The sequence below is a fragment of the Melopsittacus undulatus genome, chromosome 8 (assembly GCF_012275295.1).
Source record: "Melopsittacus undulatus isolate bMelUnd1 chromosome 8, bMelUnd1.mat.Z, whole genome shotgun sequence".
Lineage (NCBI taxonomy): Eukaryota > Metazoa > Chordata > Aves > Psittaciformes > Psittaculidae > Melopsittacus > Melopsittacus undulatus.
Window position 1 is genome coordinate 7,548,343 of NC_047534.1, and position 13,673 is coordinate 7,562,015.

At 37.8% G+C, this 13,673-nt stretch overlaps 1 protein-coding gene across 1 annotated transcript in view; it reads right to left on the reverse strand.

Annotated features, from left to right (window-relative positions):
• LMTK2 (lemur tyrosine kinase 2) overlaps nucleotides 1–13,673 on the reverse strand; it is a 42,225-nt gene that overhangs the window by 14,794 nt on the left and 13,758 nt on the right. Inside the window, exons 2-7 of the mRNA XM_034065352.1 lie at nucleotides 13,043–13,167; nucleotides 12,048–12,192; nucleotides 10,221–10,294; nucleotides 9,599–9,717; nucleotides 8,170–8,257; nucleotides 989–1,122 (exon numbers count right to left, since the gene is read on the reverse strand). Of these exons, the coding sequence (XP_033921243.1) occupies nucleotides 989–1,122; nucleotides 8,170–8,257; nucleotides 9,599–9,717; nucleotides 10,221–10,294; nucleotides 12,048–12,192; nucleotides 13,043–13,167 (685 nt within the window). The remainder of the gene's footprint in view (nucleotides 1–988; nucleotides 1,123–8,169; nucleotides 8,258–9,598; nucleotides 9,718–10,220; nucleotides 10,295–12,047; nucleotides 12,193–13,042; nucleotides 13,168–13,673) is intronic.

Sequence of the window (13,673 nt, forward strand, 5' to 3'; positions counted from 1 at the left end):
AGGTTTTAAGACTTCAGACTGACAGCTCTCCCTGAACACAAGGCCTCTGCTTTCTCTAAGCAGCAAGAAGTACATTGACAAGCTCTAGCACAAGTTCCTAATTTGCTGAAAGAGGGGATTCAAGTGCTGCTTCTAGAGCAAACTGACTGACCTAACATAAAACCAAAGTAAATGACCTTGTGATACACAAGGGTTCATCAGGTAAGCTGTGTCTGGAATATTTTAGTCATTACGAGTCTAAGGTTGATGTCTTCCAATTCCTTAGCCCTTTTTACTTACAGCACACACCCCCCCCCCCCCCAGAAAAAAAATTACGTATTTCTGAGCACTTCCATGAACACATTTTTTCCAGCCCTTTACAACTCCTGCCATCCTTCCAGTACTGACTGTATTAACTTTAATACAGCATTTTTCTCCCCAATTAAAACAAAATTGTTCTAATATGATTTCTTCTAAATGTGACTATCACCATTGCTGAAGACTTAAAAGGTTACATGAACAGTAATTCAGATGAGAGAGCAGATGAGAAAAGGCAGCATTTGGCTGTGTTTCTTTTTTCTCTTGTTAGTAACAAAAGTAACAGCTTACCAAAAAGAAGTTTTCAATTGCTATAATCTATTAAAAATACATGGCAGGTAAAATACATTCTAACAAAATTATAACACCCTTTTCCCCACAATAAACCAAAGAAGTTGGCCAAGAATTAAACAACTAGATATTCTGGATTGGCTTAGCAGCAGGTTGTGTTCCATAGGCTGCAAACCTAGAAAGGTGGTGATCAGCTTTCAGCCAGGTGGGAGCTGTACACACCACTGCAGTAGAATTAGAATCTTCATAAACATCACACCTTCATGACTTAGGATATGTCAGGTAGGTGGAAGTTTGTTAAGACAGTCTTCAATACACATGGAGTTTAATGAAAATATCTACATGAATTTTAGAGTAAACTAAAAGAGTTAACTAAAAGCAATTTATCTGGAAAACATACCTATGCACGAAGTTATGCTTATGCATGACAGCAAGTCCAGCAGCAATCTCACATGCCATTCTCTGCAGCAGCATTATTTGTGACTCTCCTTTAATGCGTTCCTCCTCATTGCAGATGTAAGTTTTTAGGTCACCCTGTAAAAGAAATTGAAAATACTGATTAGCCTTGTATGCTAGTTCAATCTGAAAAATATTTAATAAAGAACCAACTAACCACATTATTAACCACATTTGTGCTTACTAAAAAAGTCTCTTCAAGTTTCCAGTCTCCATAAAGACTCTTACAGAAGTCATCTAAGACATGTGGGATTGTCCTTTTAAGGGTTTTTAATCTAATCATTTAGTCATTAACATCCTAGATCAGACTGCCACATAAAACCTGCCATACAATAACATTTTCCATTAAAAACAGTTTAATGAGCTTCTGCTTTTAAATGAGATGAGTTTTCAGCAAAGCTGATCAAGGGTGGAAGGGAAAGATCAGAGAAAAGGGTTTCAGACATTGCCAGCTTTATATACACAGCAGAGCTTTAGATATAAAAAGCATGGCAGTACACCCGATTCCAGTCAAAGCATTCTGAAGATGGCAGCAGTTTTACTGAACCTAGGCAAAGGTGAGCAACAGACACAATTAATGAGACTACAGAAAACGAACAGCTATGAATATAAGGATATTGGATATAAGGAAGAAATTATTTACTGTTAGTGTGGTGAGGCACTGGAACGGGTTGCCCAGGGAAGTTGTGAATGCTCCATCCCTGGCGGTGCTCAAGGACAGGCTGGACAGTCTTGGATGGCATGGTTTAGTGGGAGGTGTCCCTGCCCATGGCAGGGGGGTTGGAACTGGATGATCTTAAGGTCCTTTCTGACCCTAACTGTTCTATGATTCTATAAAACAGAAAATAACTGAGAATTGTCTAATATTCAGGAAAAGGAAGACTAACTACAGTAAGTGAATCCAAGTAAGGGAAGAGAACAAGTTTCTAATGCTATTATTGCTCCTACTTTAACAGTTGGACTTCTAACCTACTACTCCTATATCTTTCATTATTTAAAATAGAGACTTCCCATAAGTTTTGCAAATTATTTCAGAGGACATTTTCATATTCAGACTGCACAATGTATTACGTCACTACTTGCTGCACCAGTCCCTGTCCATGCCTAAATCTTGGGCCATGAAGGAGACTGAAGGGGATCCTCTGATGTTCAGAAAAGACTGAAGAACACTAAACTTCCTGCTTCTCTGGCACTCATGTACATTATGGAACTAGAACCGAAGCATTTCTTGCTTCCTTAACATGGTTAATTGGGAATGACAATTTACAATTCTAGTAGTTCGAGAAGCAGACGTCTGTGTGGTGCATTAAAATCTAAGAGGGCAGTGACAGTTGAGGTGACTGGTTGGACAGTCACAAACCTGGGTGGTATTGAATAACATAAGAAGTAAGGGACAGACATTCTACTTCAAAGACGACACTACTCCTATGTAAAACAACTTCATTTCATTTTTTTAAAGCATTAACAGATTCTGCAGTACACTCAAGCAGCTATTCTACCTTTCACACATACCCACTTATGCTGCAAGAAGCTATACCACATTTGAGAAAGCATGCATAACTTCTAATACTTTAATGATGTAGAAGCCTTCATTACACTCTTTATCCTGTGTTTAGCTACTAATTAGGTAACATTTATGTATTTGCATCTTACAGAATTACACTTTCAAAAATGTTTCCTAAAAGATTCCTCTGACCTACAATTACAGCTTGAATGTGTTACCAGCTCATGTATGTATGTATAAACATTATAAACACATACAGCCCTTCCTACCTTGCTAGAGCAGATTTACTAGAGCAGAGTTCCAAAGAACTACAAAACAATGTCCATAACACAGATTCCCAACTGCAAAGCCAGAGGAATCCAAGGAAGTACAAAGCATGCAGCTTCACTGACTGTAGGTGGCAGCAAGCGCCTGAAGAAAACCAAACTCACCAAAATTGTCATTCATTAATACAGCAACTGGTTACTTGGGCTTTGTCCCAGTTGGATTAAGTTCCTATGATGCCTGAAATGCACCAAGGAATTACTTTTTAATTTTTAACCACGTTAGTAACATCAGTGCTGTGTGGTATCCCTTATTTACTCAATAATTCATGTAGGCACACATTTTCATAGGAAGTACAACTTTTATTCAATCCAGCACTTCGAAACATACTGGTTTTATTTTTCCCGTCTATTCTAATTAAGGCTACAATCAAGGTTAAAGATACAAAAACAGGTTTTGTGGTATTGCTTTAAAAGGACATTGCTTCTACCAAACTGGGGGGGAATCCATCCCTCAAGTGCTGGACTGCCATCCAGAGTCACCTGGACAAGCTGGAAGAAGGGTCCAAAAGGAACCTTAAGAAACTCTGGAAGGACAAATGCGAAGTCTTGTACCTGGGAAGGAAAAAACCCTTGCAACAGGACTGACCAGCTGGGCAGCAGCTGTGCAGGAAAGGGACATGGGGATCTTGGTAGACAGTAAGGCAACTTGGTAGTGTGCCAACACCTACACATCAAAATTTCAATAACCATGCCTGAGGAAGTCTCCTCTCTCCAACTTTCTCTGTCACTCACCTCTTCCCTCCTCTCCCAGGACTCCATGAAGAACTAAAATTTGCCTTTCCTCCCATCCTTCTCTGTTCTATTCAGGATCAGTTCAGCCATCTTTGTAAGTCTTAACATGCTTTTCCTCAGTAACAGCCACTAGCCAGAGGCATATTTACATACAGCACTCCTCTGCAGTTTTGTTTGTGCAAATTCCTCATTTGGTTCACATGAACACCCAAACAAATAGTTGACATGACTTTGTAAACCAGCATGTATTGATGATAGGGTTTTAGAAATGTAAAGAGGCTACCACATCTACTGAATACTTGCTACCAAGCTGGAAAACTACCTGCCAAGTCACACATAACACACCACATAATCCTTTCTGAAGTTCAACAACTAAAACACTAATCTGCCTCTCCCCTCCAACACTGCTTCACTAACTACCCACAGTCACTGACTAACTGCCTGAAACTGGTGCATGGTATAGAGCATCTGGATCATCAGATGGTTGTTTAAGCATATCTACATTTAAGAAATATTAAACCGTTCTGACAGCACAGAGATTATTTCTGAAGTTATCATGAATTGCCAAACACTCCCTTCCCCTTTTTATCCAAACCACGCACCACTGATACATCCACTGTTTGCTCATATCAATACTGATTATTAAACAGAGTTGCTGAACTCTCTGGTTATGACATTTTCATTGCAAAGATTTCTTTTTTGATTTGAAGATTACGTTTTCAAGTGTCAGTAATTTGAAAAAGGCCACACAAAAGAAATAACCAACCACTTCAAGTGGGCACCTTCCACTAACATCCCTAAAGTAAGCTACAGGGCATTCCAAGCAAATACTGTATTCCACTCTTATCTGCTCAGGGAATTGCAAGACTTGAAGAGTTTCTGTAAGAATTTGGTAGGCAAATCAGCCTCACAATATACATGCTACTTCCACATCTGAATAGCTTTCCTTTCCTCATAAATTATGTCAATCCACTAGAGGATTTGCTGTGCTGACAAAATGCTGGCCACATAAGGCTGAGTAATAAATTAAAGTTAATAAGCCAGCTACCACTATTTTTAACGTGGCATCATTCTGCAGTGTTTAACAGTGAATACTTAACTATTCATAGAAGCCTGCACCAACATACTGAGCAAACTAATACGGGGAAGGGGGATGTGTAAGAACTTACTGAGCATTTCTTTTTATATTTACGATTTTTTAAATGATTTTAACACCAGCAAAGGAAAATTAGCTTAAATCACTTCTCTGCAACCTACCTCTCTTGCTTCTTGCCTTGGTCTACCAAGCAAGGAATATGGATCAACTCAGATTACATTACAAAATCAGCTAAATGTTAGGAAATACAGTTGCTGTATATGCAACCAATCTCAAGTAACAGAAATGCCTAAGTAGTTTATAGAGCCATGACAACAAGTAAGTTAGCCTGCATGACATTCAGCATTGCTACCATCGCAATTAGCTCTAGTATCTCTGCACTACAGTTTCCAGTTCCTCTGATGAAGATCTTTCAGTGCCAAGGAACCTGGGAACTGATAATCCAACAGAGTTGCCTGAACAGCTAAGAGAAGATCAAGTGGCCCTAAAAGGGCTACGAATCCTAATAAGTTATAAAAGGGGTACGTGTAGTGATTGGCTATGAATTTGAAAGAGCGTGAAAAAATGAACACTGTGCCCTCCAGACTGTGTTGGTCAGCAAAATGGCCACATTTCTCATTACTTAGTACAACAAACTTGCAAAATGAGGTCCACATTCCCAAAACAGCCTCAAAAGAACTTGCCATCCGAAGACACTTAAATTTCCTATCAAACACAGTTAAGATTTGCCACCTTTGTTTCTGAATCATCAAATTCTTAATCACATAAGTACAAGGGATTAAAATAAATTTATTCTTTGGTGTATATACATATACAACACCAGTAACACAAGGTAAAGAGCCTTAGCATAGCATTATCCCACTACTAACAAAACAGGACCATGTTTCTTAGACTCTTGTGTATTTTGGAAGCACCTTCGTACCCTCTGATTTGCCCCATTTCAGAAAAAAAAGGCAAGTACAAAAGCAGCACCCAGCTTTCAAGATCACTTACAGCTTAAAACACCCAAGTAACCACCGTCCCAGCCACAGTGAGAAAAAGCAGCTTCTAGAATATCAGGGCACTGACACTCCACTAAAACCCTGTCTACCAAAAAAAACCCCAAATGGTACTGTTCGGCTTCCCTCACATTTTTTCCCTTCTTCAAGCCTCTTCTCTTCCCTCACTCCAAGAGCGCTACCTCCCATACTAGGCCGTGGGACTACAACAAGGATTTAGTGACCTAGAACAATACTGAGCTAACTTACTGCACTTCCAATCTCTGCATAAAACTCTTCAAATGAGAACTGTTTTGTCTGCCTAGCCCCTGTATATTTGTGTGCACAGTGAGTAAAATCCTATGATGTCTAGGAGATAGTCAGCTCCATCAAGTAAAAACTCTAAGTGAGCCAGACTTTCAGAATGAAAGTCATGTTTAACTCACTGTAATATATAATTTCCTAAAAACAAGTTTTAGCTCACTTGGAATAGAAATCAGCACAGACATTTATTTTCCATTCCAAAGAAATTACCTAACTACATTCAAATTTATAAAACTACCACTTTGGCTGTCAAGCTTACTGCCTGCAGTTAAAGTGAAAATCTATTTTATCCCCTTAAGTAAAATCCTTTCCAGATTACTCTGTGGGATCATGACAATTTCTGGCATTAATCATCAGGCATCAAACAAGGATATTATTTTTTTCTGTATACTTTAAGTAGGGCAGTCTTTAAAAGTTACTCCATCTTCAAATCCAAAGTTGGATTAAATGGCATAACTACTCAAAACCAGGGCTGCATTTAAATCTAATTTAGATGTGTATGTGTTAGACTATAAAATGCAATTCATTTTCAAGAGTCCTTTTAAAGAATCTCCAATTTGAGTAGGAGGCTTAGACAAATGGTAAATAATACTCTATTTCTACATACTGAAAGAGTAAAACCCATTCTCTGGTTAACCTTAGGCACCTACTTTTTAACTCTTGGCAAAACTGGAGCATTTTACTTTGATCAGTAAACTGAAGTTCAAGCATTTCTTCCATTTAGAAAAGAATGATTTTTATCAGCACTTCTGCCTCATTAATTCAGCACAGCTAATAAATTTGAGCAAAAGAGCGGTAATGAAAAATACAGTTATTTAAGGTCACAGATTAACTGATGTTTCTCAAGAAAACTCAAATGTTCATGTTGACTCACTCACACTGCTTGAGGCAACTGATGCAGTAAGAACTTTGGTGCCATATTTGTGCACCTGAGTTTAAAGGGGAATTCTGTAGTAGAGAGGCTGGTCAAAAAGGGTGCTTGCTGAATTTTATGAACGTAAACAATCTTACTTCTCAAAGACTTATTTCTTAGCAACATAAATGTACTTCTGAGTTCATTTCTGTCTTGGCACTTTCCAAGGAATTCTGCTTTAAATGATACCTATATCACAAACTTTAAAAGCAGCTACTGAGCCAATGTTTAGACAGCCACCTTGAGTTTGAGTTTTAATAATGTGTCATGCTAAAATAAAGCAATTTATACCTTTCCAGATCATGGATCCGGCATCATATCCAAATTTTAGTCTCTGAAGACTGTGTATACTGGGCACAGTTCAAAGTTTTTCTAGATGCATACCACCCCCTTTCTTACAACATCCACATAAATTCCAACACATGCCCAGGAATGCAGTGACTGAGCAAGTTTTTTTGTTCAGCTATCCTGCCCATCTTCAGTGGCCTTTGTGGTGCAAACAGCAGAGCAGAAAGCAGTGAGAACACCCTTCACCATACTTTTTGGTGTTCAGGAAGCATAAGGCAGTGCTTGGGAAGGGAAAGGAAAAAAAGAGAAGGATAAATAAGCAGGGAAAAGAAGAATGCAGTAACAGAAAGGCTTAGGAAGAGACTAGGATGATACTGAAAATTTTAGCTATTAGAATACACATTACTGATTCTGAAGTACGCCTAGCATTGCATTTTAGCCCAAAACTGCACAGCATGGGTAACACTTGAGCGCTCTGGAGGAAGGCAGAAGAGAGGAAATTCTTGTGTCAATTTTCCTCAATTAGCATTTTCATAGAAATGGTAATAAAAGCACATTAAGGTTGCACAGACAGCAAACAGAACTTAGGATGTAATGCAGGCATGTGCACGTGATACTGGACTGCAATGAAAAGCTTCCTTCCATGACCTCTTTTCCCCTCCAAGCTCCCTATTACATGATGTAGGCAGACTGAAAGAGACTAGTAAAACCATTATCAAAGAGAGAACAGCTATTTCCCTCTTTAGAACATTCCACAGCACCTAGAATTTACATGATCATCTGCAAAGAATATAAACAATGAACTACAATTGTGGTCTGTCTCTAAACCAGAAAAAGTCTTCTGAAACTTTGGCTATTCAAAAAAAACTTCCCAGAAAGAAAATAATAATTTCATGAGCAAAGGGCAGTAAATAAACTACATACAATTTGCATCAATGGAAAGCCTTTTGTATAAGTGCACTTACCAAGTCACAGAACTCAAAAACTAGGAGATAAGGAATGGCTTCCACACATTGCCCAATACACTGGAGAACATTTGGATGCTGAAGAATGCTGGAACGAAAAAAATGCAGTTAAAGCCAGAAAGATCAAGTATATGTTATTTGCAACACAAATACACTGAAATCCCTAACAGAACTTTCAATACACAATATTGGGTGGGGGTGGCACAAACACAATGAGCAAGTATCCAAAGCCACAGATTCCATTTTGCACCTTTGTATCTCCTTTGTACTACTGCAGCGTATCACTGAGCAGCTGAAACTCTGAGGATCTCAAAACCACAATAGCCAGCACTGCCACAAGAAAGTCACACCCATCCACCCTTATACCAAACATAAGCATATGCAACTGGTTTGTGAACTACAGCAAGGAACCAATCTGGCTAAAAGCTAAACCTTTTATTTCGCCAGGTTAATCCCCAGCCAGATCAGTTACCACTTCAAAATTGCTTAAAAAACACTTGTGCCAATACAGCAGAAGGAAGGATCTTTTTCTTCTGACAACTGCCAACAATTTAAGCCTAAATGCAAATATAACTAGGACATTAAAAAGCATTAGGAATAGAAAGCTCTCTGTGACTATTCACTTGTAGCATATTCAGGCAAAGTAAACCACATTGTGAGGTATGTCTAGTGAACTCCGACAGGCCTCTCTTTTTCAGTCATCTACAAAAGCCATTAGCTTGTGGCAGTCAGCTCTTCAGAGAATTCTTGCTATCAAGAATACATTCCCTCTCATACACAAAATTCCTTTCTAGTATACAAAAATTCAACCCTTAGGAATGAGTATCCTCCAAGCATTAATACAGGAGAAAGAACACCAAACAATCCTCTTTATTGGCACTTCCAGTCAGATCAATGCCTTCTCAATTGTAGGCTTCTCCTGGATTGTAATTCAGGCAGGGGTTTTGGTGCACAAGCCTCCTGGCAAACTGCCTGAGCCAAAGTAGTTTTTATCAATTTTTTCAAAAAGGGAACTGTGAAGATAATAATGTGTATCTGACAACAGACAAAGCCTTGCCAGTTCCCCTGCTTCTAACAGGAAAGCCAAGTACAGATGTTAAACCTCAGTTCCCAGAGGCAAGTAACTGGGCATAAAGCTAGTTTGCAGCACTGGGAGTTTGTTTCAAACAGCTGTAGAAGACAATCTGATAAACTAAATCAAGTGTTTTTCAGTCATGGGCAATAACTCATTTAAGCAAAGTTCTTATTTTTATTTCTAAGCAAACTCAACTTCTGCTCATTTTGAATAGACTATTTTCCACTTTTTAAAGACAAGCATTTCTGTTACAAGGGAGGGCAGCAGAGACAATATCACTGAAAAGAAGCATCCCTAAGCCATATGCAGTAGTATGAAGAGTGTAAGTTAACCAAGCTGTGAATCATTACTTACTAGTATGGTTCTCCATTTCTTATAAACAGCTCTTGCTCTTTGGGACCTGCACTTGCCTTCAACTCCTTCACTATTACCCTTGCTACACTAGTGCCTGTGTAGATCTCTCCAAGCAGAACCTAAAAAATACCAATATAACCATTTTGTCAAAGGCAAAAAAATAAAAAAATGAAGTTCCCCTGCAAGAAAAATGAGAGCTAAAAACCTGCTGCAAGAAAGATCTTTTGTTGTCAATATCTGCAGAGCTTTGCCAATTAACATTCATACTTCATATATCTTAACAACTGATCCGAGAAAACATGTTTTCTAGTGAAGACCACTTATTTACTTAGGATTTTTTTCCTTGAAAGAATTGGTAATAACAGGAATGTACTAATTCAAACACACAGAAGGGAAGTGTCTACCAAGGAAGTAACTGTAGTCAGAAACTATGTGTAAATTAAAGAAGCACTGATCAGTGCTATGATTATAGCTAAAAAGTTCATGCAAGGAAACATCCAATTTCAGTTTTTCTTATGTTATTTTTTTTTCTTTAGAGTACCATTATATAGGAAATACAGTCACCTTACCCATTAGGAATAAGACTCAAATTGCAGTACAATATTAAAAGAGAACTTCTCACCTTTCCAAACCAGCCATTTCCAATTTCCTGGATGTAGTTTAGACTCTGACGTGCAACTTGAGGCTTTGATCCATCTGTTACACACAATGAAACAAATGCAACATGTATCAAACCACTCAGATGGCCAAAGTTACCAACTGTTGAGGAAATAGTGCAAGCTCCTACAATATTTATTCCCAATTACATGACTATGTTCAGACCAAACAGCAAAACCTAGTTAGACATACATGAAGCATGAAGGTAATGTGACTACAGCACTCAAGTGAAACTTCTATCAACTGCAGCTTCTAAACCATACTAGAGCATACCCCCTACAAAAACAGTGATTTTCCTGACAAAATGTAAACTTCTAGTTTTTTTAACATATTCAGTAAGAAAGCAAAAGGCTGAGTTCTAATTCCAATACAAAGTGTATCATACCCTGTAGTTATATAACCTAAAGTTTCCTATGCAAATAAAAGCACAAAAACCAAGACAACACTCACTGCTTGTACATCTTAACATTTATAGTTATATAGAGAGTTACCATTTTAAGAGAAGGGGTTTGATTGCTTTATTTTTCAGCCCAACTGCCCTACTTATAGCTACCATCTGGAAGGAGGACATTTTCCGACTAAAAATACTTCACATAAAGAGCCCAGAGAGGGAAAGGACAGAAAACAAGACCCAGATCTTGACAGAGGATGGACAGTAACATCAGCAGACTCTATAGAGGTGATTCAGCATTGTTTATCCCTCTGCTGCCTAACTGGTTAGGAACACTAAGAAACAGATGAACACAACAACTTTTTATCACTAGTACTTGTCTCACTGAGAATTCTAGCCCACATTTTTATGTCCACAAACTACACTTACACCAGTATCATTTTGCTGGAATGGCTATAGCTGTACAATATATTAGGAGCATTGTCAACGTGCTCCTAAGCATGGAGTAGGCTTAGGAGCTGTATCAGTACAGCTATATTTTTTACTGCCTTATTTCTGGCAAAATAACTTTGATGATAGAAAGTATAGCTTTCACAACTGTGGCAAGGTAGAAGAGCTGACATTAATTTCTTCACAGAGAATTTTCTCCTCACTCATGAAAACACTGAGGAGTAAATGTTTTTTGCATTAAAGGCACACTGGCAGTTTCCTGGAATCTGTAAGTACAGAAATTTTAATAGAAGCTTCCCTGAACATCTTATAATTAAGCAACACAAGCAATGTATGTAAAAATCTGAAGTAGTATAATATGAGAATGGCTAATTTATGCTAAACTGTATTTGTAATACTTAACATGCTTGTTTTCTCTTACAAAACCTGCATTTTAAAAAACACATTCCAAGAAACCTTTCACATAAGGAAAAGAAATCTAGTGCTCCGTCTTAACAACAGCACATTTACAGCATGAGAAGTCTACAGTGGCATTAAGAAAGCAATGCAGCTGAAACCATAGCACTGCAGTAAATTCTGAGATTCACTCTTGCTTCCACTTGAGGCTAATTACTAAAATCCAGTGACAACTTAGCCATGAAGAAAACCACTGAAGAGCAGAAGTCACCAACATCCTAGACTACTTCAAACTGTTTATATATATATACAGAGGCATACTGAAAGTACTCCAGAGAGGTTTATTTAAACTAGCTTCATACTCTTAAACTAATTTACGTGTCAGCCTGCTGTTAAGATTTTTGAAGTAATACTTCACATTTTATCCTGTACCCTACAAAATATAACTCTCTCTATATGTATGTAACAATTTGTTAAAGTCAAACAATCATCCACTCTCCATTTTTGACATTGAAATTGTCTATTTTGTTTTTTCATTAAAAAACAGTGTTTTACCTGAGCGAGATGGAAACTGGGAGGGAGTTGGTAAAGCAATATTAGGAACTGAAAGAGTAAACACTTCTGCTGGAGACTGAACAGATGGAGTATCTTCTGCTGGAGGTGTAAAATCTATTTCATCATCAAAGTTATCTTCAAATTCCTGAAAAAAGAATCTCAGTAAACAAATTGATCTTTATCTTAAAATTAGTACTAATACATTTCTTTCAGTTTGAATGAGCAATGTGAAGGAGGCTTAGCTATATTTCAAGGACAGTAACAAATTTTGTTTTCTAATCCTTAGTTTCAACTCATTACTGGTTAGAGGAAGTTAAAGCAGTAAGTAAAAACAGGTGGCTTGTTGCTTTGTTAGGGTTTGTTGGGGGGAGAGGGTTTGGCTGGTTGGTGCGTTTGGGTTTTTTTGTGGGGTTTGTTTTGAGTTTTGTTTGTTTTTCACTTTATATACTATCACTGGTTTTGAAGGAATTAACAACCACTGCCCAGGCCAAATCTTCTCTATTTAGAAATGAGACCAAAACTCAATTTTAGGAACACCAACAACCGATGTTCCAAAAGTAACTGCTTCTCTGATAACAATTTCTCAAGGGTTTTGCTACAGTGGATATGTATCTTCACTATTCTTATCCAAAAGGAGTGTCTTAAACCCTGTCAGCAGACTAAAGCAGACAAAAGAGTACACAGAACAACAACAAAAAGGTTCTTCACAGCTAAATTGTCACAAGGGTATACTTTCACTGCTGATCCTGAGGGCTTGTAATGACTTTGAACAGACATTAAAGTTCCTTACTGCAGTATGGTCCAAGTACTGAAAATAAATGGTTGCAGCAAGACTCTGCAGCATGTAGAAACAGAGTTGCTGGCTATTTCAGAAGAAAGAATGTACAGAGACACTGAAGTGTCACTAACTGCAGTGCATTATCACAAATCATCAAGGAAGTATTCTGGATACTAGAATGCCACTTGTATATACATTTGTAACTTCAGATGCTTACCTTGAAATCAATCTCAGGGTCTTTACAGCAGGAAGCACAGTTTGCAAGCAATATTACCAGTACTACTACAGCACATATAGACAGAATCACAAAAGATGAGGAAACTTCAGCTGTAGCTCCTTCTCCTAGAAATAAGCATGTATGTAGTGTTAAATAAATGTTCAGCATTTTAAAAAGTACCTTCAAAGCATATTGTCCAGCTGCATTTATTTAAAAGACAGAGTTTGAATATTTAACTCTGTGGATATGATCAAAATAAGAGGAAACAGAACAGAAAGGACAGACTGGCAAAATACATCTATGTTCTACCACCTGCCTATACCATTCTAGATTTACTTTATTCAAGCTAAGAGGCCACAGCCAACATGACATACCAGAGTAGGTTACGAGCAGGGATAGTACTGAGCCTCAGGATTCTGTTTAACTCAACAAATTTATACAGGTATCTAAACACAAATACTAGAAATCTGGCCTTTTTGAAGACATTTCCAATGAGCTAACACATCTGTCCTGAGAGAAGAGGCAGCTAAAAGAAATCCTCACTTAAACTGTGTACAACTTGAAAATATGTTACTATAAAGCAATACTGTCTCTTTCAATAAATATATTCATGACAGTCTGCCAAATATAC